We start from the raw sequence: 26,014 nt of genomic DNA, 5'->3' as shown, positions 1-26,014 counted from the left end.
AAGCCCTTTAAAGACAAAGTAGCCCATGCTTCCTCAACCTTGGCCCTCCAGATGTTTTGAGACTACATTTCCCATCATCCCTGACCAGTGGTCCTGCTAGCTAGGGATCATGGGAGTTGTAGGCCAAAAACATCTGGAGGGCCGAGGTTGAGGAAGTCTTATAAACACAGATAATACTAGCATTTTTTTTAAAAAAAATGCTGGCACATGAAAATTTCATGCCAAACAACCCATGCCATTTAAGCCATTTTTTCTATCTTGTCTAGTGTCCTATTATTATTATTACCTGTGTCCTTTTCAATATCGAAGACAGCCAAGCCTGTTCCCTCTCTGATGAAATACTGGATTTCTCCATCTTTCCCTTTATCGCCATCGTTCGCTATCACTGTCATCACTGATGTCCCTTCTGGTCTGTTTTCCTTCACTGACCCTTCATACACAAAAGAGGCAAAGCGAGGCGGGTGCAAGTTTTCATTGACGTCCAGAACATCAATCTCAATATGGCAGAGGGAAGAAAGAGACAGGGGTGTCCCAGCATCGCTGATTCTCACAGTTAGATTGTAAGTGTCCCTCTTCTCATAGTCCAGCTCTTTTTCCAAGACCAGTGCCCCTGTAAACTCATTCAGGTGAAACATATCCTCATCATCTCTGAACAGGCTATATTTCAGCTCTCCCCCAGATGCAGTATCTGGATCAAAGGCTTCTAGGAACAGCAATGTTGTCCCAAGGGGCAGGTCCTCAGGAACCTTCACCTTATTCAAGGCTGGGATGCAGCGTGGAGAATTGTCGTTTACATCTTCCAAAGAAATAACCAGATCAGCCACTGCAAAGAGCTGCTGGCCTGTTAGTGGCTGGTCTCTGGCTTCAACTTTTAATATGTAATGAGGACACGATTCTCTGTCAAGGGGAACAGTCACTGCTACTTCACCAGTGATGCTATTGATGTCAAATTTATCAGAAGGTGCCAAAAAAGAATATTTCACTCTCCCATTGTCATTTGTATCCGCATCATGGGCTTTCACCACGGTGATGGTTGTGCCTATTTCTACATCCTCTGGTATAGTAACCAAGTATGTATGTTGCGAAAATTTAGGAGCGTTATCATTTGTATCCAGAACGTTTACCGCTAGCAACTTCCAGCAAGACTTCTGAGGAATGCCAAGGTCGTACACTGTAACGTTAAGTACGTAGAAACTTGTTCTTTCATGGTCCAAAGGACAGGAGACCAGGAGGAGACCCGTTTCTGTGTCAATGTAAAAACGGCCATCCTCATTCCCAGAAGATATTACATAGACCATCTTTCCATTAAAGCCGGTATCACTGTCTACAGCTCTCAGCTGTGCAATGGTTGAGTTGACTGGGGTTGTCTCCATTATATCAATAGATCTTGGGAAGGCATCATCAAACTGTGGTGCATGATGGTTTATAAGATGCACATTCAAGGAGGAATCTTCATCTGGTTTTTGCTCTGGAGACTGGGATTCAATAGAGTGGATCATGCTCTTAGTTAGTTCCTTAAGGACCCCAGTATCCTCACACTGAAAGTCTACTTGGGTATCCTGGTAGACCACAGTGATATTTACATAGGTTGGGAAAGCAGAGTTTTCTCCATCTGTGGCTGTGATTTTTAAAGAGTAGGACGTCGCTAGTTTATCATGGAGATCTCTTAGAGGAGCTCTAAGAGAAATCACCCCAGACACAGGATCCAGTTCAAAAAGCTGCCTCTCATTGCCAGACATGATTTCATATTTGATGGGCTGAAGCTCGTCATTATCAATGGCTGACACTGTGATCACAGAGTGGCCAACAGGCAAGTCCCATGGAATACTTGCATTGCAGTTAATCTTCTCAAATGCTGGTGCATTATCATTCATGTTATTCATTCTGAGGGAAACGAAGACCTCGGTCTGAAGGCGAAAAGGAGACCCTGAGTCTGATGCCCAGACACGCAAATGGTACAACCTCTGCATTAGCTCATAATCCATTAACTTGGAGATGGAGATGACACCTGAAAATGGGTCAATGGCAAATGGAACAGCTCTCTGGTTGGCTATGGTATATGTGATGAAACCGTTCTCCCCAGAGTCACTATCTGTAGCCTTCACAGACAGGATGCTGGTGCCCAGAGGCAGATTTTCATCAAAGCTGCCATGGTACGATGGTTGGTTGAAGCTTGGAGCATGGTTGTTGCAATCAATAATACTAACCAAGACAGTGGCAAAGACCTCACTGTAACTTGTTGTAACTTTGAGTTCAAAGTGGGACTGTTCCTGGAAATCTATTAGTTTGTCTGTAGTTATCAGGCCAGTCTGAGGGTTGATTTTAAAGCTTGTGCTACCATAACTGGGTTTCAGAATGTATTTTAGATTTGGGAGAACTGGACTAATCTGAACCATTGCAACATGACTGCCAGGAGGTGCAAATTCACTGAGCTGGACATGATACAGATCTTTTTCAAATCTCGCAGAGGCGTATTTGGAAGGTGGTATTTGAATAACTACAATCTGAGAAAGAAGAGGTGGCTTGTTTTTGTCTTTAGCCCGTAGGCTGAGATTAAAACCATGTGGGTTATCATTCCAATTGATCTCTCTGGCTGACACTATCATGAACTCATTACTTCCCACATAGGATCTAATGGATTTGAAGTGCCTCCTTGGATCTCCAGCCACAATGTCAACTGAATCTACCCCAGCTCCTGATCCATCTACTTCCACACTCAACGTAGCATAAAGGAGATCCTCAGGAGAATCGGATGGCCTCACCATCACTGAAGTTATAATGGGGGGTTTCTTGATAGATGGCTCCACCTGGATTGTAAGACTGGCCACGTTTCCAAAGCCACTTCCTTCAGAGATCTTCTTCATTCTGTCGACAGCCAGAACCTTTAACTGGTGCTTCCCCCTGTGGGTGGAGTTCAGTTTCACAGCAGTCATAATTACCCCACTGGTGGGGTGAATGGAAAATAGTGGTGACCTTGTACTAAACGCATAATAGAACTCTGCATTCTGACCAACATCAGCATCTGTGGCACTGACTGCACCAATGGAGGTTTTCAGGGGTGTATCTTCTTGGATGGTGACTTTATAAGAGGGTGGTGAGAACAGAGGCTTCAAGTCATTTCTGTCAAGGATGTGGATCAGTACTTTGGCCCAAGCCTCATAGGCAAATGTTTTCTCCAAGGCTTGGATTATTAACACGTACTTGTCTTTGAACTCCCTGTTCGGCCGCTCGGTATTACCACTTTTAGTCCTGATCCTCAAAAAGCAGAAATCTCCCACAATATGCTCCTCTGTTTTAAACAGGCCACTCGTGTCCCCAGAAGCAATCTTGTATCTGATGTCCCATGCTGGGTCCGTGATGTAAATACCCATTTTGACATAGCTCTCCACATAGGTTTTGGGAGGGGAATTTTCATAGACTGTCGTGTTATAAAGGGGATAAGTAAAGTGCAACAGGGAAGCATTGCCTTTTTCTGAATTCCCTTCACAAGCCAGAAAAGACGTCAGGCACAGTGCAACAGTCACAGCGAGCCTCCTTGTTTCGATTTCCATTGCAGGCCCTAAAGGAAGGAAAACGAGAAGAAGTGAGGAGGCGGAATTGCCAAAGGGAAAACAAGGTACAGAAAAAAATAATACAGAGCTTAAGCTAAATGCAGTGGTGACCAGCAGGATGTGGTTGGGCTGTGCTGTTTAGCTGACTTCCTGCTAGTTACTGAGAAGGAGACAGGCAAGGCAGCAGGGAGGTCAGTGTGGTGTGGGTGCAGTGGCGGAAGCATCAGATTGGCTTTCCCCCTGCACTGCACCAACCACCTCACTGCCTCACCCATCTCCCTCACATTTCACTTCTCCTATACCCTGGTCACATTTCTGTCTCTCCTGTGTCAGAACCTAGCTTTTTATTATTATTATTTAATCATTTTTTTGATACAAACAACAACTGCAAAAGACACATACAACAAAAATCATAATAACAATAACAACACAATTTGACAATTCAGATTTGAATACACTGATATACCTATGACTACACCTTTTAAAACAATATTTTCCCACCTCTCTCTCTCCTCCCCCTACTTCCCACCACTATCCGCCTTATCACTTAAATACCGTATTTTTCGCTCTATAAGACGCACCAGACCACAAGACGCACCTAGTTTTTGGAGGAGGAAACGAGAAAAAAAATATTCTGAATCTCAGAAGCCAGAACAGCCAGAGGGATCGCTGCGCAGCGAAAGCAGCAATCCCTCTTGCTATTCTGGCTTCTGGGATAGCTGCGCAGCCTGCATTCGCTCCATAAGACGCACACACATTTCCCCTTACTTTTTAGGAGGGAAAAGGTGAGTCTTATAGAGGAAAAAATACGGTATTTGTTCCAGATTTCTTCATATTTATCCATTCTTATTTTGCACTGACATGCAATTCGTTCATATGTAGCTAATCTGTCCATATTATCAATCCATGTGCTCAATGGAATCTTTTTGGGGCTCTTCCAATTCATCAAAACAAGTTTTTTTTGCTTCTAATATAGCACGGTACATCCATTTTTTGGACCCCTTGAAATCTCCAATGTTTCCAAAATATAATTTAGAATTAAATTCAATTCCCCTAAATAACAAATTTTTTTTATTAATTACTCTTGCTATAAATATCCTCACCTTGCAGCAAAATGATCTTATCATCGGGCAGTTAATCATCATATGTACTAGGTTCGCATTTTTACTCCCACATCTCCAGCAGTTGTCTGCGTCTGGTGTCAGAACCTAGCTGCCCTCTTTCCCTCCTTAACACATGACATGCTTTATGGCTGGTCTCTTCAGTTACACATCATTTTGTTAGTGATATTACGGATATCACAGAGGAAAGGGCTTAAGGCTAATCATAATACTGAAAATATTTTTGCAAAAAGACAGGTGAACGCTTTTTTAAATTTGCATTCAGGGATGAAAAGAGAGAATATTTACATACATTTTGGGTTAATTATAGGTGCCTATATTTACCCTGGATATCCCGGGAGATCTCTATCAGGTGCTGTTCCTTCCTGTTTTAAATTAAAAATCAATGATCAAGTACCTGCCAGATGTTTGGCACTATCCTGCCTTAAACAAGGCAGACTTGTTCGTCCAGACACTTTTTCAAGATCCAGCGTCCAAAAATAGTTTGCTTTTCACTTTAAGTCAAATGTACGGTGCACATAGCCATAGCCTCAGTTTGTAACTGTGCTGTTTATGTGTGTATGAGTCTCACTTGTGGAAATGCTTTATTAAACTAGATACAGCGGTACCTTGGTTGTTGAACGTAATCCATTCCGTGGGCACACTGGCAGAATGACTGGATTGTCTTTGCTTAGGCACCTGCATAGGCCCAGCCTCACCCTGTCTCATCCCAATCTTCTAACTACTTAGGCTGCTACTGGATATAGAATTGGGCAGGGGAGGGAGGGAATACATATATTTTGCCAACCAAAATCTCACAAAATTGCATGCAGTTCTACAAAACATTTTTATCAGACTAGATGGTAACAAAGCAGCAGCAACAAAAGGGACGGGGACACACACACACACACACACACACACACACACACACACACACACACACCAGTGTATCTTGTAGTGAAGTCATTTGTCTCCATTTTGTAAGAGGCCAAAGATGAGGTGGGGAAGGAGGCAACAGTCAAGCAAATGAGATCTACAGTGGTACCTCGGGTTAAGTACTTAATTCGTTCCAGAGGTCCGTTTTTAACCTGAAACTGTTTTAACCTGAAGCACCACTTTAGCTAATGGGGCCTCCTGCTGCTGCCGCGCCACCAGAACATGATTTCTGTTCTCCTCCTGAAGCAAAGTTCTTAACCTGAAGCACTATTTCTGAGTTAGCGGAGTCTGTAACCTGAAGCGTATGTAACCTGAAGCGTATGTAACCCAAGGTACCACTGTATTTGGTTGCCATTCAGGTTGTACTACCCAAACGAGTCGCGATCCAGGTCTGTCCTCCATCCTTAGACAAAACACACAGGTTCCTTTGTAGGTGGGCAACAAGTAAACAGAAGAAACAAAGGAAGACATAGATTTTAGGTGGAGTGCTATATCCCTCCCCCCAAAAAACCCCAATCAAAGCCAGATTGAGTAGCTTTACCTAACAGTTGGAGGGAATATAGATGCTTGAGATGTCAGGTATTGGCCGTCAAATTGACAGTCTCCCTCAGAAGGTTGTGGACTCTCCTTCCTTGGAGGTTTTTAAGCAGAGGTTGGATGGCCATCTGTCATGGATGCTTTAGTTGAGATTCCTGCATTGCAGGAGGTTGGACTAGATGACCCTTGGAGGTCCCTTCCAACTCTACAATTCTATGATTCTATGAAATTTATTTGATAGAAACCAATGGTCATCAGAAAAATACAAACAGCAAAGAAGTATGCTTTAGAATACATGGTCCCTAGCATGCAAGACTCCTTGATATACAATGATATTTTGTCTAATGCTTTGGGCTGTTTAGGGAAACATAGAAGCTTTATATGTAGTGTTTCTATTTTTTATCAACAAACAGCAGATTTGCTCCCTATACTGTTATAAAGGAAATTCTCTAAAGAATTCCTTTGGGAATTCTACCCCTGGGAGAATAATACATGAATACATTGCAAGGAGCATAATGAAATATTTTTTCCCACCTCTCCCTGGATGCAGATAAACAGGCATTCTGGCATATGTCCCATCCAAATACGCTGTGGGCATAATTCGAAATCTCAAAGCTGTAAATGCCTCCCTCAGCATGTCAACCAATCGCTAAAAAAAAAAAAAAAGCAATCTGGAAGACCATAATCTGTTTTCTCAGAATGATAAAATGGTGAGAACTGCATAGTTTGGAGATGACATCTAGCTAACAGAACCTCCCACACTTTAACTTAATTTATAATGCACTGTTTTTCAACTATAGGAGTAGCAAACTTGGGGGCATTAACAATCAGTCCATATTGGATTATGAGGGTTTTCACACTTGTACAGCTGTATTAGGGACGCGGGTGGCGCTGTGGTCTAAACCAGTGTTTCCCAACCGGTGTTCCGCGGCACACTAGTGTGCCGTGAGACATCGGCTGGTGTGCCGTGGGAGGAAGGCGGGCGAGTCGGGCGGTGAGAGGCGGCGGCAGCGAGGATCCGCGTCGAGCCGGGGGCGGCTCCGCGGTGGTGGTGCCGAGCGGCGGGGCAGCGCGCGCAAAAGGGAGGATCGCGAGACAGCGGAGGAGGAGGAGGCCGGCATGTCCGGGCAGCAGCAGCAACAACAGCAGCAGCAACTCCCGCCGCCGCCCCCTCCTCCGCCCGCTATCGCCGCCACCACCACAACAGCCGCCGCCGCCTCAGCTGCCCTCGCTCTGCTGCCTCCTCCCACCCCGGCAAGGGGGAGGGAAAAAACTTTCGCTTTTGTGCGTCCCTCCCGGCGTGACGCTGCGCGCTGACGTCACGGGGCGGGGCTTTAATGGTGGTGTGCCGCGAGATTTTTTTCCGGCTAACAGGTGTGCCGTTGCCCAAAAACGTTTGGGAAACACTGGTCTAAACCACTGAACTTAAGGCTTGCCGATCAGAAGGTCAGCAGTTTGAATCCCTGTGATGGGGTGAGCTCCCGTTGCTCGGTCCCAGCTCCTAGCTCCTGCCAACCTAGCAGTTTGAAAGCACGTCAAAGTGCAAGTAGATAAATAGGTACTGCTCTGGCAGGAAGGTAAATGGCGTTTCCATGCGCTGCTCTGGTTCACCAGAAGCGGCTTAGCCATGCTGGCCACATGACCTGGAAGCTGTACGCCGGCTCCCTCGGCCAATAAAGCGAGATGAGCACCACAACCCCAGAGTCGCCCTCGACTGGACCTAATGGTCAGGGGTCCCTTTATTATAAATTTGCTCCAAATGACATGTTTTTGGGGTGACAGTGTCTGGCATATTCTGCTGTTTCAACCAATACAGAAGCGAAGCAGTATGATCTGTGGCCTGTCAGCTACTGAAAGAAGGGTTCACTTCCCCTCAAAGATGCTTGCCTACCCATATGCTGAGCAAATAATTTGAGAGACACAAGTGCTCTTAGAGAAAAATGACAGGTTTAGGCTTTGAGAACAAAAGGACGGACACGGACACACACACACACACACACACACACACACACACTGCTTATTCTCAGCCAGAGAGCCATGATTTTAACAGTGCGGTTCATGTCACAACTTTAACAGGGTTGAATAGTCAGGGAGCATGCAGGAACTTGTTTCTCTTTCTCTTGGTTCCTCATCTGCTGATCCTAGAAAGAAGCCATGCAAATGCTGGTGCCCTCAAGTCCTGTGAAGCAGGAAGGATTTCATGTCTCATACTGTAAACGAAATGAGCAGAGGCTTCATAAGATATCAAAGGGGACGGGTCCTGCTGTGGAAGTTTAGGTAGTCAAAATTGGCATCAGGGCTTCTGGTCTTTCACAGGTGGTCTCCTTGCCCAGCAGTGGCTAGCTGGTGACAGCATGAATGCAGCGCACTGATGTGCTTGGTGGGTATTCACTGATTTTGCAGTTCTATATTGTTGAGATCGATTCATTGTATTTACTGTAATGTTGTTCAATGCTTTTGGTGGGGCTTGGGCCAAAAAGCAGTATATCAACCAATCTGTTTGTTACAGCCAATGACCACTGTTCAAAAAGCAGTAACATAAACAAACCATACCACAACATGCCCTAACATTTCACAAGTCACGTGAACCAGCTTGTCATGTGCCAAGGCTCTAGACCATGGGTGTCCAAACTTTTTTCAAAGAGGGCCAGATCTGATGAAGTGAACATGTGTGCGGGCCGCCCAAAGTTGCTGAGCTTTTAATCCACGGGGGTGGATTAAATCAACCGGTGGGCCAGATTAGGTCCCCGAAACAAACTTTGGAAATGCCTGCTCTAGACCATCTGTGAGCAGTTGGGGCTGTGCCCACACCATACAGATAAGGCCTATTTAAAGCACACCCCCACCAATAATCCTGGGAACTGTAGTTTGTGAAGGGTGCTATGAATTATAGCTCTGTGAGGGGTAACTACAGTTCCCAGGATTCTTTGGGAGGAGGAAAGGAATGCGTTTTAAATGTATGGGGTGAATGCAACACCTTTGGGGATAAAAAATAAAGGTGCCAATCAAGCAAATCTTGATAAAAGTGGGTGCCTTGAACCTCACTCAGTGCAGCTGTTTTAACAATGGTGTGACTTTTTCTTGGCCATCAGTAATCAGGCTACTGAATTTTGCACTAGATGGAGCTTCCAAATCAGACACGCATGGAGCGCATTACAGCAAACCAGCACTGACGCATGGAGAACATCAGAAGAGCCTGCTGAGTCAGGCCAATGGCCCATCTAGTCCAGCATGCTGTTCTCACAGTGGGCAACCAGATGCTTTTGGGAATCCCGCAAGTGGGGCTTCAGCAGAATGGCACTCTGCCCACCTGTGATTCCCAGCAACTGGTATTCAGAGGTATTGTACCACTGATGGTGGAGGTGGAACACAGCCATTATGGCTAGCAGCTGTTGTAAAGAAGCAACATAGACTAGACTACACCTCCCAAGGACAGCATGATGGGGAGATCAACAAAGGAACAGAGGAAAGTTCTTTATACTGAGCCACATTATTGGTCCACCGAGCTCCACATTTACACTGACTGCTGGCAGCAGCTCTCCAGGATTTTAGACAGGGGACAGTCCCAGCCCTACCTGGTGATGTCAGAGATTAATCAACTGGGGACTTTCTGCTTGCAAAACTGTTACTCTGATGCAGGTGGCGCCGTGGTCTAAACCACTGAGCCTCTTGGGCTTGCCGATCAGAAGGTCAGTGGTTCAAATCCCTGTGATGGGGTGAGCTCCCGTTGCTCTGTCCCAGCTCCTGCCAACCTAGCAGTTTGAAAGCATGCCAGTGCAAGTAGATAAATAGGTACAGTACACACTGTGGCGGGAAGCTAAATGACATTTCCGTGTGCTCTGGCTTACATCAAGGTGTTCCATTATGCCAGAAGCGGTTTAGTCATGCTGGCCACATGACCAGAAAGCTGTCTGTGCACAAACGTCGACTCCCTCAGCCTGAAAGTGAGATGGGCGCAGCAACCCCATAGTTGCCTTTGACTGGACTTAACCATCCAGGTTTCTGCCCTGAACCATGGCCCGAACTAAAAAATGTTTGGGGTCGTTTCCTACTGACAGATGTATACACTACAATCACTATGGAACACTCCGCCTAATACTATCCTTGCTTTATTGAAGCTCAAACCTTGAAGCACGGAATGGACGGTTTCACCTACACAACAACATGAAGGGCTTCATCTTCCACAAAATCCTCTCCATATACAAACACACTTTCCCTACCATATCCACAAAGTTCAAAGAACACTTTGCTTTTCTTGGATCCCAATGTATTTTTCAACTACTGCCAACTATCAAGCTTAATGCAGTTGCATCAAGCCCTACTACAGTGGTACCTCGGGTTACAAACACCCCAGGTTACAGACACTTTGGGTTACAGACTCCACTAACTCGGAAGTAGTACTTCGGGTTAAGAACTTTTCCTCAGGGTGAGAACAGAAATCGTGTGGTGGCGCAGCGGCTGGAGGCCCCATTTGCTAAAGTGGTACATCAGGTTAAGAACAGTTCCATGTTAAGAACGGACCTCCAGAATGAATTAAGTTCAAACCAGAGGTACCACTTTATTGCCAACTGAGTGGGTCCCACAAGCCCAAACCCAAAGACAACTGATAAGGTAGACAGTAGTCCATGAAAGCTTATACCATAATACATTTGTTAGTCTTTAGGGTGCTACAAGGCTTTACAATAGTTTATGCTGGCATACATTCCTTGTCCTGCTCCCAGCTTAATGGAGGAGAACATATATAGCTCAAAACAAAAGATCTGAAGCTGCAGTGCCTGCAGTTTGAATAGTAGAAGGGAATTATGGGCTGGGCTGGGGGAATGCCACATAAGCTATGGTGTACTGCAGACATCAGGTGCAATTAATTAATTTTGGGTTCTATAACACACCTTTAAGGTGGGGAAGGGATGCTCAAGGTGTGGCCTGTCTGGTACTTTGCCTCAGAAGCAGCAGCAGATGCCTACAAGGCATCCTGGTGTTTATGAGGGAAACAAATGCACAGAAGTACCTTGTGCTTTCATCTCTGAGGACTTCAAAAAAAATTCTCACTTTGGGACAATGGGTGCCAAAACTTTCTTTAGGAAGTACTCAGATCCGTCATTATGAGCTGTTAGCAAGGCATTGTGGGTAGGCCACAATCTCCTTCCCTAACTTAATACTGAGAGTGTGGAGGTGGTCTGGCAAGGATGCAGAGGGCTCTTTTCATGCTCCACATGCTACTTTGTGTGTGTAGGCCATGCAGAAAAAGCATCAATCCATAAGGTACATCCACTACATTGTATTTTGGGAAGACTGCCTGAAGTCGTAAGTGAGTGAAAGTTTAGAGCAGGAAACGTAAAATGGATTCACAAGGGTCTGGTAATGTGAAAATGAATAGATAGTTCATGGCTGGAATCTAGCATATAGCGTAATGACAGCTTCTGCTCAGCTGTGTACTATAAAATGAACAGAAAGCAATGCAGTCTTTGATCAAATCAGTGTTAAAGTAGGGAAAATGAGTCTTCTTTTACGAAAGCAAGAGATGTACAACTGGCAAACTGTGGCCTGGATCCAGCTCCCAAAACAGTTGATTCCTGGCAGGTCTACCAAATTTTAATCAAGGTGTGGTGAAACGATTGCCTACAGATTAACTCCTAAGAAAAACAACTACTTAAGTGGTAAGAGGAAAGAACCCACAGGGACTGTGCCTCTCTCTCTCTCTCTCTCTCTCTCTCTCTCTCTCTCTCTCTCTCTGAGTTCCTTATCTAATGCCCTAGCAATATGTGCACAACTGTGCATGTCGGAAACTCCTAGAATGATAAGGAACTCAATGCATACAATCCCACTCCACCAAACATACATACATACATACACGCATGGAAACAGCTTGAAACACTGTTCATTAAAAACAGTGCTACATGATCAATCTGATTGTGCATTTTTGTTCAATTCTAATTCCTCCTTTAAAGATACAATGACTATTGGGGAGATGAGGTGGAGCAGTTTTGCTACACTGGCACTGAGGTTATACAATATGTATCCCAGCAAGAACTACAAATGATTAAACTGAAAGGTGTTTCATTTCATCTCGACTTCTGCAGGATTTGCGTGGTATCCTGCGCTGAGTTCTCTGTGGGTTCTCAGAAGAAAATATAGGCAGGGGCGAGCCTCACAGCTGAAGGAAGAGGGATTGACTAATATTTGTGTACCCTTTATGTTGCAAGCCCACCTGCCCCAATGAACTGTAATTCCCAGAGCCCCAGCTCTGTCTCTTTTATTTTTAAAATTAAATTTCTAGTATCTGTATAACCTTAGTAAAGGTAAAGGGTAAAGGGACCCCTGACCATTAGGTCCAGTTGTGACCGACTCTGGGGTTGCGGCGCTCATCTCGCTTCATTGACCGAGGGAGCCAGCGTACAGCTTCCGGGTCATGTGGCCAGCATGACTAAGCCACTTCTGGCGAACCAGAGCAGTGCACGGAAACGCCGTTTACCTTCCCGTCAGAGCAGTACCTATTTATCTACTTGCACTTTGACTTGCTTCTGAACTGCTAGGTTGGCAGGAGCAGGGACCGGGGAACGGGAGCTCACCCCGTCACGGGGATTCGAACTGCCGACCTTCTGATCGGCAAGTCCTAGGCTCTGTAGTTTAACCCACAGCGCCACCCGCGTCCCTTGTATAACCTTAGATATGAGGTAAAATGTACCAGCATTATTCTCATCCTTTGTGTTTGTGTGCTCCCCCTATCAGTCTTTTACTTTGCCCCCAATACCACCACAAAGCATTCCTGTGGACACCCAGGTATCCTACCTTGTTTCACAAACCCAGGCAACATTAGGGTTGCCATATTTCAAGGAGTAAAATTCCGGACTTTGAGCTTTTCTTTTTTAAAAAAGGAATTACCCAGAAAAAGGCATTTCCTGCTTCTGTCAAGAAAATCCCGGACATTTTGCCGATTTCCTGAAATTCCCCTGAATGCTATTTACGCCGCTTTAATCCCTGGCAATGTAGACATGGGCATCCACCCATGATGATGAGCTTCAATTCAAGAATTTTCAGAGCGGGATTCTGGGATCAGAAGCCCCATATTGGCCCCACCTTCCAGACTTTGCGAAGGTTGTCTGAAGCCCTTTGCAACTCAAGCAGGCAGGAAAGAAGGAGGCACGGAGGCTGCCAAAACAAAGGAACCGGTTTGCAAAGGCTTGCTAGTCATCTGCAGATGCTGGGGCCAGGCAAGGTGCTGATCTTTGATACAGCAACTGGTGAGAAAAAGCAGAGCAACAGAGGTGTGCCCAAGACCGAAGCGGGGAGCCTCAGGCAGGTGTGCCTGCTATACTGTGTTATGACTGGCTGGACGGAGAGAGGGGTGGGGTTTTGCTTTGTGGCCATACTAGAACCAGCATTACTAATCTCCCCACTTTGTCCTTGCTGTTTGCTCTGGTGGTTTGGGAATCCTCCTTGTAATAATACATTGGTAAGAAGAAGAAGAAGACACACCAGCTACACAGGTGGTTCTGTGTTAAGTGCTGGTAGGTAAACACCAAGAGATCTCTGCCAAATGACTCATGATCCTCACTAAAGGTTTCAGGTTCTTAAATATAAGTACACTTCCCAAGCACCTCATTATGTTTTTAATTAATTCAGCATTTTAACTGAGCAGCCATCTTGGTGAGCTTAAATTAAAACCCCATTTGACTCTACATTTACAAGTCTGGCTACGACATATTCAAATGAAGAGGCTGGCACAAGGGTGAGGTTCTGGAGAGGAATTTCTTTGAAATGTGGGAAATATTACTGGCGACCAATAATTATATATTGTGCTCAAGGACTAATTCATCCATCTGGAGTTTAATGAATGCGTACACACACACACACACACACACACACACACACACACACACACACACACACTATTTCCTTTCTTTATAATGTGAAAATACGTTGGCCTTTGATTCTTTGAGACCTACAGCAGCAGCAATGAGGACACTGGCAATGCTGTCTATTTGGGTGTCTTCTATTAAAATCGCAAACAAAATGGCTGCAGAACCTGTTCCAAAACAATACTGGGGAGTTATCCCATACAAGCCCCAGTAAAAGAAACTGGAACATCACAAGAGCACTACCAACCTTTTTGCACTGTTTGCAGGTATAATGAGGACGGGTGATACTAAAGGTACCCCATTCCCTCTGCTGCCTTGGTTTCTACTTCTGCTTCTCTTACGCCATCCATGAAATTGTGATAGGGAGGGAAAGGAAGTTATATTATTACTACTGCAACTGTTGCTGCTAGAAGTATAAGTGCCTAAAATTAACTAAGTGCTGTCTTTGCATTAATAACAAGGCAGTTCCTGGTCCACGTGCTTACAATCTAAAAGATGCAGCACACTGGAAGAAAAAAGGGATGCTGGCAAATTAGAAAATAAACTCCAGAAAAATAATTTCTCTAAGAGGATTGAACTGATAAGACTGAAGTTCTGTGGAACTGTCCATTTAAATGGGGGTAGTTTGATGCCATGCACACTTCATATGAACTGCTAGACCATTTATATTATAGTCGCTTCAAAGGAAGGAACAGTGATGTGTGCAGAGTAAATTCATTCTTGACCACCTGTAAGTACTTATAAACGCCATCTCCAACTCCTCGAAAGATTCCATCAACGGTGTCTCTGAAAATTTGTACACATCACTTGGGAAGACAGGCAAACTAATACCAGTGTACTGGAAGAAGCAAAGATCACCAGTGTTGAAGCAATGATTCTTCAACATCAACTTCGTTGGACTGGTCATGTTGTGCGGATGCCTAATTGTTTGTCTTCCAAAGTAACTACTCTATTACGAACTTAAAAATGGAAAGCGTAATGCTGGTGGTGAACAAAAGAGGTTTAAAGACAAATCTAAGGCAAATCTTTAAAAAAAAGTACTATAAAGACTAACAACTGGGAAACACTTGCCTGCAAGCGCTCCAACTGGAGAACAGCCTTTACCAAAGGTGTCATGGGCTTTGAAGACACTCAAACTTAGGACGCAAGGGAGAAACGTGCGAAGAGCAAGGCACGCTTGGCAAATCCACACCGTGATCAACTCCCACCTGGGAACCAATGTCCCCACTGTGGAAGGACGTGTGGATCCAGAATTGGCCTCCACGGTCACTTACGGACTCATTGTTAAAACTGTGTTTATGGAAGACAATCTTACTCAGGTACAAGTGATCGCCAAAGAAGAAGAAGAAGCCCCAACACACCTGTCTCCATACAGATCCCCTTGCTAGCCCTTTCACTGGGCAGCCACAGTAGTGTGCATTTTGCACCTTGCACCATGATGAAAATATGGATTCCATGATGGTGTACATAAACAATTTCCAAACTCCCTGACACAACATTAAAGGCAGCATCAATCATTCAGCAAAAATACATCTGAATTGAGAGCAAACCCTTGTCTGTTGAATTGGTAAGGATTCCATAGAAATGCGGTTTTCCATAAATGTGCGGTTTGGCAGCGCCTAAAGTGTGCAGCTCCTTCCTTCCTTCACAGTGGTACAGCTTTCGCCCCAAGAGTAAAGACACAACTCCTTATTCTGACATTTGACATGAAAGTATTTTGTTTTGTAGCATCCATAGTGTTTGATTTGAGATGGAAAGAAGATAAAGTCCCTATCAGAGAGGAATGGCAAATCAAGCTGTTGGAGTACGCCAAAATGGCAAAATTGACTGAAAAACTCAGGAACCAAGAAGACAAAAAATATATAATTTCTCTAGGAGACCACTGCAAGCAAATGAAAACATTAGCAGGATTCCAATAACACTTGTAATGTAGCAAATATCATGGTCAATATGGAGAGATGTAAAATATGGATTATGACAGTAGAAAAGGTTGACAATAGGAGCCATGGAGGGGAGGGGGGGGAGTCAGGAGATTCAGAGAAATCTCTAAATATGGATTTGTATTTTGAATTGGTATAATTCTACACTTGTAAAATCAAATAAAAATTATTTCCAAAGAGAGAGAGACAGGAGGAGGAAATGAGGAGGGAAAAATGGTTTGATTTTGGTTAGAACAATTTTACTGTTCTACTTGCTTCCATCATTGTAACTGTTTTGCTTGTTGTTATAAGTGTATGACTATATTGTTGGGTAACCGTTCCTTGGACCTTATGGTGAAGGATGGGTAGGAAATCTCGTAGGAAAATAAATACTGGACGTGACTACACAGTCTGGATAACCCCCACCATAAATTCCCCTTGACCTCTCTCCCGACTCCCTCAGCCTCGCTTCCATTTTTGCATATGCTCCGTAATCTCTGTCCCAGTTGCCTTTCTGATCTTTGCACTTTTACAGCCCCAATAAAACTGACCCTTTCTTGACTTATCTGTGGAGCTGGAAGAGTTATTTCCCTCCCCCTCCGTCTTCATTCTTCCCTGTAACCTTTAGAGAGAGGGTAGGCATGTTGCTGCATGTGGGTCTTGTGTGGCAACAACATAGGCAGCCTTTGTCCAGGTGATTGGGAAAAGTGGGGGAGGAAAAGGAATCCCTGCCATCTCATGCAAGGAAGCGAGCCAGCATTGCCCAGAAATCTGCTACTGTGCTCACCACCTGGCTCCCTGATAGCATTACCTGGAAGCTGCCTCAATAAACGGGTGAATAGGAGAAAACAAGAGGGAATACTCCACTAGACCAAAGAACAGGGATGGGCAAGCCTGTCAATTTCAGTTTCTTCCCCTTTCCTATTTTTCCAAACTTACGATCAGTTCCCTGTTTTTCCACACTAGTTTGTAAACTTTTTTTTTTAAGTCCTCAAGAGATTTAATATAATTTTGCATTTAATGCAATTTTCTCCTAATATTTCCACTTTTATAGGCCATTTTGCCTAATGTACACCTTTTTGCAAAGCAGTTTCCCCTAATATAATGCATCTTTGTATGCTATTTTCACTCGAAAGATTTGCTTATAGGCACACTTTACCCTAGTTTATGCACTTTTGCGGACATCAATTGGCTGGAAAACTGCACTACAAAATTCAAAGAGGTGCAAGTTTTGAAAGATGGCTGTGTTTCACTTTGCCTATTGTTTCAGAAAGTGAAAATTAAGTAGGTTTGCCTTTAAATCGGAACTGAGTCAAACTTCTTCCCCCATCCTTACCAAAGAACATGTACATATATGAATCTGTATAACTAAGTTAATAGAAACAGAGAGCTGGGTGGCACCCAACCCCGAATTATAAATCCGGAGTCAGAATATCCGCAGCAGACATCTCTGCTTGAATACCTCATGAGAGGAATCCCACCCTATGCAGCACAAGGTAATTGGTTCCCTTATTCTCTTATCATCAGGAAATTTCTTCCAATGCCTAGTCAAAGTGTACAACTCAGTGTGTACATCAGTGTTCGCTTTGGATGTGTGTACACATGAACATGTAAAGTGTGTTTAGGAGACTAACGGGCAAAGCATATATGATACGAATATGCATAAAAGGACTAGGACTGACTACAGTTCCTTGTTACATGTATATATGCTTGCAGACATGGGTTTGTGGACACATTATACAGGAGGAACTGGATAGGGTGGCCCTGTGGTCTCTTGGGCTTGCCGATCAGAAGGTTGGCGGTTCAAATCCCCGCAACCGAGTGAGCTCCCGTTGCTCTGTCTCAGTTTCTGCCAACCTAGCCATTCAAAAGCATGCTAGTGCAAGTAGATAAATAGGTTCCACTGCAGTGGGAAGGTCAATGGTGTTTCCATGTGTTTTAGCACTCGTCACAGTGTCCTGTTGTGCCAGAAGTGGTTTAGTCATGCTGGCCACATGACCCAGAAAGCTGTCTGCAGACAAATGCCAGCTCCCTTGGCCTGAAAGTGAGATGAATGCTGCAACCCAATTGTTGTCTTTGACTGGACTTAACTGTCCAGGGGTCATTTAGCTTTTTCTTTACCTTTTACAGGAGGAACTCCTCTCCTTGTCTGGCCCCTTTGAATTTGTTTGCAGACTTTGATGAAAACCTGAATAACAAGGAACTGATTTCACACCTTGATCTCAGTAATCTGGATTATTGGTATTCCAAGACCTGGCAAATCAGCCTTCTTGAAAAAAATCTCACATAAAATTTGCCCAGAGGTCAAAGTCCTCAAGTTCACTGCTTTGCCATTTGGTCTAATTTGATTTTATATGTGAGTACAGTGGCTCAGGTGTGTCAGGTACCACATGTCTATGTGACTGTCTTCATTTAATATTCAATATTATTCAATTCAATTATATTCAATTCAATATTATTTGTATTTTCGTTTCTGAATTTTTAAATTATTATTTGGACTATGGAACCCTTTATCATTATAGGCCACACATCCTTTTCTTCTTGGTATGTTTTATTATTGACTCAATTATTTACATAGCTGTATTCACACCCTTTTTTTTGGTAACAGTTTATCCTTAAAAAACCTAATTTTTCTTTCATTCCTTCTTTTTCTGTAACTTTTTATTGTTATTAGAATTCATTTAAAAATATCTGGATAAAAATACAGGAGATATCTTTCCCTGCCCTGGTGTTTAACAGATTCACCTTTTAAGAAAATCCCAACTTTTAGGTTAACAGAGGACTGCAAGGAAGAAGACTGAAGCAGAAACAAAGCCAGCTCTTAAACTGAATCCTGTGGCAAAGGGGAGACAACAGCCTGTCAAGAAGAAAAATAGGGTTTATTCTGTTAATTGTGGTCAAGGCCAAGATTACTCAGATGCCCCAGGCATAGACATTGTGGTGCAGAATTGGGCTTGCTGGGAATCTCAACAAGTTTCTAGTTCCTGTGGTTATTGAGGTCTTTCTTAGGTCAGGGAAGTACCTAGTAAAGGCTCTGAAACTTGAAGATGTGTTGGGCAAAACTGCCGGTGGTCAAGGGATCAGTTAGGGATTTAATTTCCTTTGGTGAATACGTTTGATGATAATTTTTTGGGTGCAGAAAAAATCTGACCTCTGATAAAGTGCTTATCAGATACTCAGGTAAATAGCAGGCAGCCTGAGAAAATTCCATTTTATACTATGATTGTTGTCCTATCTCAGTTTGAATAGGGGCAACAGGGGCTGTTTTGAGTGTGATTCCCTTGTCCCTGGGTCAAGAAAATTGGGAGTTCACTGAAGCCAGTTTCTGGTTCATACAGAGAATGCTCAAATTAGTATCAGTTTTGTACTGGATTCCATTCTCCCAGGGATCATCCTTCTAACAGAGTATGTGGGTTTCTAATATCAGTGTCTTTCCATGATATCTCCATCCAGATCAAGGGATAGAGCAGATAGGAAAATCACAAGCATGGACAATAGGAGCTTTCTCTCTAAAGGCTAAAAAAACAGGGCAGAAGTGGGGGTGGGGGCAGGATGTGTTTCATTTATAGTGAGGCTGGGAAAGTAAGGATTAAAATGACTCTTTCTGTATGTTGTGGTCCTGATGAAAATAGGGAGACTTGCCTACTATTATAATTTTTAAAACCTGACATGCTTCCCAGTGGTATGTTTAGCATCACATGTTGTTTGGCCATTTGAATGTAGAGCAGGTGTAGACAACATGGTGCCTTCAGATGTTGTTGGACTACAACTCCCATCATCCATTGCATTTGGCCATGCTAGCAAGGACTAATGGGAGTTGTAGTCCAACAACATCTGGAAGCCACTCCAATGGCTGCTCCTGGTAATGTATGCAGTGTTTGGTGTCAACTACAAAAGTCTATGCTGACCTGCACAGCTTCCCAACCTCTGTGATGCATGTGAAGTAACTATCTTTCTACACCATATTTTTTTATTTGCAGGGGGCGAGAAGTCTTGTGTGCCATTTTGCATTTTGTGTCACTTCTCTCCCTACTTAATTTTCTTTGGGAAATGCCATGACAAACCAGTTTCAATTTCACTTCTTGATTTTTCATGGTTAATTCTAAATCAGCATGCCAAAGCAAAGTGTGTTTTTGTTGACCAAGTGTATTTGTGAGTGCTTATCCAGGATTGAATTTACACTGGATTTGGCAGGGTATGCTTGGGGTGGTGGTGGTGGTGGTGGTGGTGTATGAGCTTTTTGGGGGAAATAGACTCAACTGGATGGAGCAACACAGGCAAAATGTACAGTTAACTGCTTTCCTAACAGCCTTTGAATTGCAAGTTCACTTAAAACACAAAAAACCCAACCCCCAAACCCAAAAATTTTGCTTTTTAGAGCACTGAAATATTTTCCTAATTGCCAAACAGCCTGCAGCAACATGATATGGGTAACCATCTAAAAACTGGAGTGTTGAGCATTTTTGTTTGAAATTTCTTATTTGGAATGGCCCCTGGCTATTCCACCCATATTTGCAACACATTTCTTATGGTTGGTAAATATAGGGTAAATATAAGTGCAAATATACACTTTACATTTAATGAGTGTACCATCTGTGTACCTGTGCACACAACATTTGTGCTGCCCAAATCAGCAAGGATACACTCTTTTGCACAAGCACTTGCACATGTGTGGAGACAGCTTGAACCTGTGTTCAGTGAAACATGTGAACAAGCCGTATATGATTTGAATAAAGGGCTAAGGCTGCAATCCCTCAAACCACCAAAGCAGGTTGTTGGGGGAGGAAAGCGGGGAGAGGTTCCATTGCACTCACAGAAGTTTGGCCAAGCTGTTTTCCTCTAAAAGCTTTCTCCACTGCTACTGAAAAGATTGGGAAGGGGCCTTACACTGATGGCACTGGCATGCATTGGGATTCCAAGAGCAGAGAAGCAGCAGGCAACTTTCCTTTAAAATGCTCTATGATGTGAATCAAAAGGGACACGGGTGGCACTGTGGTCTAAACCACTGAGCCTCTTGGGCTTCCTGATCAGAAGGTCAGCAGTTCAAATCCCCGTGACGGGGTGAGCTCCCGTTGCTCGGTCCCAGCTCCTGCCAACCTAGCAGTTCAAAAGCACACCAAAAAGTCCAAGTAGATAAATAGGTACCACTCCGGCAGGAAGGTAAACAGTGTTTCCGTGCACTGCTCTGGTTTTGGTGTTCTGTTGCGCCAGAAGTGGCTTAGTCATGCTGGCCACATGACCCAGAAAAACTGTCAGCAGACAAACGTCGGCTTCCTCGGCATGTAAAGCGAGATGAGCGCCACAACCCCAGAGTCATCTGCAACTGGACTTAACTGTCAGGGGTCCTTTACCTTTATGATGTAAATCAGGGCAGTTTTCCCCAAACATCTTTACGATTCAGTAAATCTCTCCCCACCCTGCACCCAACCCAACCTACAATCAGATACTCTAGCTCTCTTATGAATATCGTGGGCCTGGCTTTGCTTCAGGGTGGAGGGTACAATACTCCACCCTTCAATTATAGCCATTTTGATATGAGTATTGTAAACATTGTGACGGTTCTTTGTGAGAAGTAGGAGTCCTATAAAGTAAACAAAGAGGTTTGCGCTGTCTTCAGAAAAACTGTGCCCCAGGGCAATAAAGACAGATAAATGGATAAATTAGCAGATTAGATAGCAGAAATGTCATCGCTCTGCTTGCACATGCCTGCGTGGATGTTTTGGTTAGTTGTGGAAGAAGCTCCAGTGGCTTCCGGTCCTTTGGGCCCAACTCTGTATTGGAGAAGCTCAATTGCTACTCTGCTCAGTTCAGACACAATGTGAGTCACATTCAGATGATCACACCTTGGTTTAATAACCTAAGATATGAGCAAGCATTGTGATTCTGTATGCAGCCACTTCACTCCTCCCTTTGTGTGGGTGAGCAACAAGCCAGGAAACCTTCAATAGCAAGGGTGGGAAATCTCAGGTCCGTGGGCCAAATGCAGTCCTCCAGGCCTGTCTTGAAGCTGTCGTGAAGCTGAGGATCCAATACTTTGGCCACCTCATGAGAAGAGAAGACTCCCTGGAAAAGACCCTGATGTTGGGAAAGATTGAGGGCACAAGGAGAAGGGGACGACAGGACGAGATGGTTGGACAGTGTTCTCAAAGCTACCAGCATGAGTTTGACCAAACTGCGGGAGGCAGTGGAAGACAGGAGTGCCTGGCGTGTGCTGGTCCATGGGATCACGAAGAGTTGGACACAACTAAATGACTAAACAACAGCAGGCCTGTCTTTCTGGCCCTCAGGACTCACTGGCTCTGCTCCATACTATCTTCAAGTGCTTTTGCCTGGAATTAGTATGTCCTTTTGCTGGTCTGGATGGAGAAATTTGTGTGGGTGTTTGTTTCAACACTTTGCATGGCTGGAATGCAGCCTACTGTACAAAGATAAAAGCCACACCTCCTGTCCTCCCCCCCACTTTTGCCTCTGGTTCTGCCCACCACTGGAAGGTTGACCATATAAGCCTCAGGCTAAAAACTGTTGCCCACCTTAAACTACAGTTTCCCATTTCACCCAAATCAGGAAGCAATAGTATGGCTTTGGGATGAGACAGGTTTGAAGTTGACTTCAGATCTCCTGGCTTCTTCGAAAGCTGCTAACCATGGTTTCTGAGTTTAGATGAAAGAAGAGACTACAGTTAACCAAACCCTTTCTGATTAGTTTGACAGCTCACACAAAGGGAAGAGTGGCATGGCTCCGTGGGAGCATGAAACTCATTCATTAAGCCAATATACGATTATCAAAACATGGCTAGTGACTCTTACATGAGTTTCTCTGGAGTAGCACATCACTCCTTGGCTCAGGTCTAGCAGCGTTCATTTCCAAGTAGTATTTTAAAAAACCAACGCAATGGCAGCCGCAATTTGTGGTGGTCTGTTTTCAAGCTGCTTCAGTGGTATAAATTTCAACAGCAAGATGATCAGCTCTTGGATGGAAGCACCAGTTTACCCAAATGTCTCTTCTGCCTATTTTGTTGCTGGAGTTTACAGAAGGTTGGCGGTTCGAATCCCCACGACAGGGTGAGCTCCCGTTGCTCTGTCCCAGCTTCTGCCAACCTAGCAGTTCAAAAGCACACCAGTGCAAGTAGATAAATACAGTGGTACCTCGGGTTACAGACGCTTCAGGTTACAGACACTTCAGGTTACAGACTCCACTAACCCAGAAATAGTACCTCGGGTTAAGAACTTTGCTTCAGGATGAGAACAGAAATCGTGCAACTGCAGCACAGCGGCAGCGGGAGGACCCTATTAGCTAAAGTGGTACCTCAGGTTAAGAACAGTTTCAGGTTAAGAACGGACCTCCAGAACGAATTAAGTTCTTAACCCGAGGTACCACTGTAGGTACCACTGCGGTGGGAAGGTCAATGGTGTTTCCATGCACTCTGGCACTCGTCACAGTGTCCTGTTGTGCCAGAAGCAGTTTAGTCATGCTGGCTACATGATTTGGAAAGCTGTCTGTGGACAAATGCTGGCTCCCTCACCTTTGACTGGACTTAACCATCCAGAGGTCTTTTACCTTTTTAGCTTACTGCAATGTCTAAATTGAGCCTCAGATGTTACAGGGGGGTTGAAGGACTGCTCTGTCAATTTAAGGACTAAGAACTAGGTTGCATTTTTATACTTCACAAAGCTATGATTCCCAGCACCCTTAGCAAACTACAATTCCCAGGATTCTTTGGAGGAAGTTATGGTCTGCATGCAGCCCTATAAAAGGAGAGACCAGCAGGGGCCTTGAAGTTGCCCATCTTCAGCAGTTAGCACCTGCTTATCAAGAGCATCCAAAAATTGGTCTCTGTAAATTCATCTTCACACCTTCACTTTCTCTCTTCAGTGGCATTTTGAGACCAGATATAACTCATGCCAGCACTGATAATGTAGACATCTGTCACTCTTCACCTTTTCCTCTCCTTCTCATTCCAAATGTGGAAATGGCAAAGTACATTTTTGCTTTCCAGACACACACACAAACAGGATCATACAAGTCCAACCGATTGGGAAGGAAAATAATCAGAGGTAATATATCATCTGATCATTACTTATTACTTGACATAAACAAGCCTGACAGTTATTTATGCTGCTAATAGTCAAAGCACCACTAATACTTTATAATAATGTAGTAGTAAAATACACTGTGAGTCAGGGAGTCTCTGAATTCTCTGCACATTTTAGGGAAAGAGGCCTTGCTGCTTTCTTTTGAATTAAGCTAATCCAGGGGTGGGGTGGGGGCTTCCAGATGGACTCCAACTCCCATCATCCCTGACCATTAACCATCCTGGCAGGGCTTGATGGGAGCTGGAGTTCAAGAAATCTGGAGGGCCACAGGATTCCTCAGCCCTGAGCTAATCAGTCATTACAATTACCTTAATCATCATCCTACCTGACAATAAGGAAACTGAGGCACAGAATTAAGTTTGAGAATCTAAATGACAGGATCCCCCCATTTTTTTTTTGAACAACGTATGTGCAGTACAACTGCCGTTCACTGTTAGTTTGGATTTCATGAGATGTACTTTGGAATTCACGGTTGTGAATTTCCAACTGGAAAAACCCCAAAACACCTGGGAACACATGAAGCTGCCTTTTCCCAGGGCAGAATGCTTGTCCATCTCGCCTAGTATTATCTTCTCTGTCTTTTCAGGGTCTCAGGCCAATGTTCTCCCTATCAGCTACCTCTTAATCCTTTTGGCTGGAGAGGCCAGGGGGACATTCTGCAGGCACTGCATGTGCTTACCATTAGGCTAGGCCTGCCCCCGTCCACTGAGTTTTCTTCAGGTTCTATCTGCACTCTAGACCAATTTAAACATGGATTCCCTCAAAGAATCCCGGGAGCCAATGTTTGTCTTAAGGGTGCTGAGAATTGTTTTAGGTGACCCCTATCAGAGCTATAATTCCTGGAGTGGTTTAACAAGCAATTGCTCTTACTGGGGAACTCTGGGAAATATAGCTCTCTGAAGGGAATTAAAAACACACATCACAAGCGGCATAAAAGCGATGTACAGAGGATTAAAAGCCTGGGAAAGTAAATAAAGGACATTTCCTGGTGCCAAAATGACATCAAAGTTGGCACCAGGCGAGCCTCCCTGGGAAGAGTATTACATGGCTGAGGTGCCACCACAGATGGCAGAGGAACAACACTAAAACTAACATTTTTGTCAACAGACCCCTCCTGTTCTGTGAGACACTGAATGTTTATTAAAAAGGAGTTGAACTTGACTTGGTAGCCTTAATAAAACTAAAAGTCATGGGCATGGGCCAGTAAAATTTAAGCACTTTTATTTACTACTTATTTCCATTAAAGTGTCAATCACATTCTCAAATCTTAACTCTGGCTTGATAGTGTGCCATATTAATTTCTCGTTCTCTTTATTCCTTTGACTTGTTTCTTCTCTGTGCTCCACTCGGTTTCCTCAGAGTACAGTGATACCTCAGGTTACAGACGCTTCAGGTTACGCGTTTTCAGGTTATAGACATGCCGAAACCTGGAAATACCGGAACAGGTTACTTCTGGGTTTCGGCACTCACGCATGCACAGAAACACTAAATCTCGCTTTGCGCATGCGCAGAAGTGCCGTATCACATCACACACATGCACAGGTGCGGCGCTGTGGGTTGTGAACACTGCAGGTGGGAACGTGCCTCCCGCATGGATCACATTCGCAAACTGAGGTTCCACTGTAGTAGCCTGGGCTATTTTGCAGGTCTTCTCTCCCTTCTCTCAGTTGGTCTCTTAATCTGACCCCCTTGTGTAGCAATAGGCACAAAGATAAAATGAGAATAATTTTCTGACTTCAAACATTTCAGTCCTGACCTAATTCATCATATAAATTGGTGGCTGAAAAGCAACTGTATTCAACTGATTCACCCTCTTAGCGCAAGGATTACCGCTAGCACAACCAACCAACCTTCCTTCCTTACCAACGAGCCTACCACATTTATATCCCACCTTTCCTCCAAAGGAGCTCAAGATGGCATATGCGGTCCTGTTCCTCCCTATGTTATCTTCACAACCACCCTGTTTGGTAGGTTAGGCTGAAAGACAGTGACTGGCGGGAGGTCACCCAGTAAGTTCCA

At 44.2% G+C, this 26,014-nt stretch overlaps 1 protein-coding gene across 1 annotated transcript in view; it reads right to left on the bottom strand.

Annotated features, from left to right (window-relative positions):
• FAT2 (FAT atypical cadherin 2) overlaps positions 1-26,014 on the bottom strand; it is a 105,616-nt gene that overhangs the window by 67,967 nt on the left and 11,635 nt on the right. The window contains exon 2 of the mRNA XM_081181101.1: positions 287-3,559. Coding sequence (XP_081037227.1) covers positions 287-3,551 — 3,265 coding nt within the window. The 5' untranslated portion in view covers positions 3,552-3,559. The remainder of the gene's footprint in view (positions 1-286; positions 3,560-26,014) is intronic.

This window comes from Podarcis bocagei (genome assembly GCF_964188305.1).
Source record: "Podarcis bocagei genome assembly, chromosome: 2".
Classification (NCBI taxonomy): domain Eukaryota; kingdom Metazoa; phylum Chordata; class Lepidosauria; order Squamata; family Lacertidae; genus Podarcis; species Podarcis bocagei.
The sequence above is the reverse complement of the archived record's forward strand: the minus strand, read 5'-3'. Positions and strand labels throughout refer to the sequence as shown.